This window comes from Brassica napus, chromosome C6, assembly GCF_020379485.1.
Source record: "Brassica napus cultivar Da-Ae chromosome C6, Da-Ae, whole genome shotgun sequence".
NCBI lineage: Eukaryota > Viridiplantae > Streptophyta > Magnoliopsida > Brassicales > Brassicaceae > Brassica > Brassica napus.
This window is the reverse complement of record NC_063449.1, coordinates 26,747,807-26,750,572: the sequence shown is the minus strand read 5'-3', so window position 1 is coordinate 26,750,572 and position 2,766 is coordinate 26,747,807. Positions and strand designations below refer to the sequence as shown.

The following is a 2,766-nucleotide window of genomic DNA, read 5'->3' as shown; positions in this document are numbered from 1 at the left end:
ACATCAGATGATGAGGACTTTATAGCCTACGGAGTACCTCCAGAAGTAGATATAAAGATGAGGAAGGTGCACACACCAAAGGTGGGGCTAGCGACTACATTGAAAAAAACTTAGGCTGTAACTCCGCACGTCAGACAACAATTGAGTTCACTAAATATAGTCGTTGGCCAAAGTTTTGAGTCCGAGTCTGCATTGAAAACAAGACTTAAGATGCTGACGGTAGTGCAACAATTTGATTACGATGTCGACTACTCAACACCAAATCTGTTAGTAGTAAAGTGTTGGGTTAGAGGTTGTAGTTGGAAATTAAGAGCATCACCAACAAGTGATAGTCCTCACTTTACGGTATGCGGCTATGTTTCAGAAAATACTTGTTCAGTTACAGAAAGATCAGCTCGTTGCAGACAAGCAACACCAGAGATTCTTGGAGCTTTATACAGTGAATTTATTGGTGGAGTGGAGCCAAGAATTTTGCCCAGTCATGTGATGCAGTCGCTTAACATGTGCTTTGGAATAAAGATTGACTACTGGAAAGCTCATCGGACGCTGCAATATGCAAGAGAGTTGGTTAGGGGATCTGCTGAGAGTGGATATCATGATTTACCTGCGTATCTACACATGATAAGGGAGGCAAATCCTGGGACATTCACTCGCCTAGAGGTAGATTATAGTGACAGATTCAAGTATCTTTTCCTCGCATTTGGTGCTACCATCGAGGGGTTTCCATTCATGAGGAAGGTTTCTGTTGTCGATGGCACGTTCTTGCAAGAAAAGTACAAAGGGACTCTACTAATTGTGTCATCACAGGATGGAAATTTCCAGATATTTCCAATTGCATTTGCGATAGTCGATACGGAGAACGATGAATCATGGAAGTGGTTTTTTAGACAACTCAACTGTGTGATTCCAGATGACGAAAAACTTGCTATTATTTCAGACAGGGACAAATCAATTGGAAATGCAATTACCCATGTATATCCAAAGGCCAGCCATGGAGTTTGCACTTATCACTTATACATGAATGTGTTGGTAAAGTTTAGAGGTCGGGAGTTGTTTGGCTTGGTTAAAAAGGCAGCAAATTCATACAGATTGTCAGATTTTGAGACCATATTTGAGGAGATCAAATCTATGCATCCGACATTGCATGGCTACTTGCACAAAGCAGATGTAAGGAAGTGGGCACGTGCTCATTTTCCTGGTGATAGGTACAATTTGACTACAACTAATATAGCTGAATTTATAAATAGAGTGCTTTCAGATGCAAGGAGTTTGCCCGTTGTAAGACTTTTAGAAGCAATAAGGCAAATGATGACACACTGGTTTTCGACTCGGAAGAATGATGCAAATTTGATGAAAACAACTTCAACTCGTGGAGTAGAGAAGCTTTTAGAGGTAAACATGAGTTTCTAAAACAAACTATTTTTACTACACACAAAACTAACATTGCAACATACTTGTGTAGGGTCGTGTACCATTCGCTAAAATTTTAAACGTACAACAGATAGATATTCACCAATATCAGGTGTCAAGTGTCTCATCTACAAACATAGTGAATTTGACTCAGCGGAGATGTTCATGCCGCAGATTTGACTTGGAAAAATTACCTTGCGTTCATGCAATTGCAGCAGCTGAGGCGAGAAAGTTATCAAGGATTTCACTGTGTCATCTATACTACCGTTCAAACTATTTGTACAACGCTTACTCCACAACAGTAATGCCGAGAGATTCTGAGACGCGGGTACCTGATAATGTCGAAGGCAAAATTTGTTTGCCACCTGAGGTTCGACAACAACCAGGGAGACCCAAAAAATCAAGAATGAAATCTTGGTTTGGGAAAGTTGAAACTACTAAACGCCCAAGAAAAGAGCATAAATGTTCAATTTGTTATCAGGTTGGTCACAATTGTAAAACATGTCCTGTTGGTTAGTCAATTTGACTAACTTGTTTTTTGTTTGTGTTTGCACTTGTTTCTTGTTTTTGCTGACAATTCTACTCACTTTTTTTATTTTTCTGGTTAGAGACTATTTACTCTTGTTTCTGCTGAGACAACTCTTCGCACTTTTTTCTTGTTTCTGGTTAGACTCAAAGTAATAGATTCAAAGTAATAGACAAGTCCAAGTAATAGACAGGTCTAATAACATTAAACAACTAAACTCAAAGTAATAGACAAGTCGTGAAACAAGCAACAAGGATTTCACTATGCCATCCATACAAGTTCTACTTAAGATTCATAATCAAGTTACACAACTTCTAGTCATCAAGTAGATAATGATTCCGGAACATGAAAATACTACATACCAGTCAATAAGTTTTCTTTCTAAAACATGAAAATACTACAGATCCGAAATCTCATCATAGATCTCATAAGCTAACTTAATACACATTGCCGGAATGCACTGATCAGAAAGTCCTTCAAAACCACAGCTAATCGCCTTACACTCTATATACTTCAGAGTGTAAACACCACAATCACCAGGGTTTTCATTCTTGGGCACACTTTTAAGTCTTGAAATTTTGAACCGCTGTGAACTCTTCTTCCTATCTGGAAGCATTTCATTCAGCAATAAAGGAATCCTCTTCGTTAAAGGACGACACTCTTCTTGTAGATCCATGAGGCTTGGGACAACTGTCTGTATGTTGTCGTAAACATGGATTATTTTCTTCAGAAGATCCACTTCTAAAGCTACCCAATGGTCACCATTTATCAAGTGGCAAAGAAACAATCGATCCACATCCTTCAGCCACTTTCTGTTGTTGAAAAACTCT

General features: G+C 38.8%; 1 protein-coding gene across 1 annotated transcript; it reads left to right on the top strand.

Annotated features, from left to right (window-relative positions):
• The first annotated feature begins 210 nt into the window (after positions 1-210).
• On the top strand, positions 211-1,410 carry LOC106430446. The gene has a single exon (XM_013871238.1). The coding sequence runs from the start codon at positions 211-213 to the stop codon at positions 1,408-1,410; it is 1,200 nt and encodes a 399-aa protein (XP_013726692.1).
• The last annotated feature ends 1,356 nt before the right edge of the window (positions 1,411-2,766 follow it).

What these genes read in the sequence shown, in the direction of transcription:
- LOC106430446 (XM_013871238.1), top strand. Translation starts at nt 211, where the DNA reads ATGCTGACGGTAGTGCAACAATTTGATTACGATGTCGACTACTCAACA.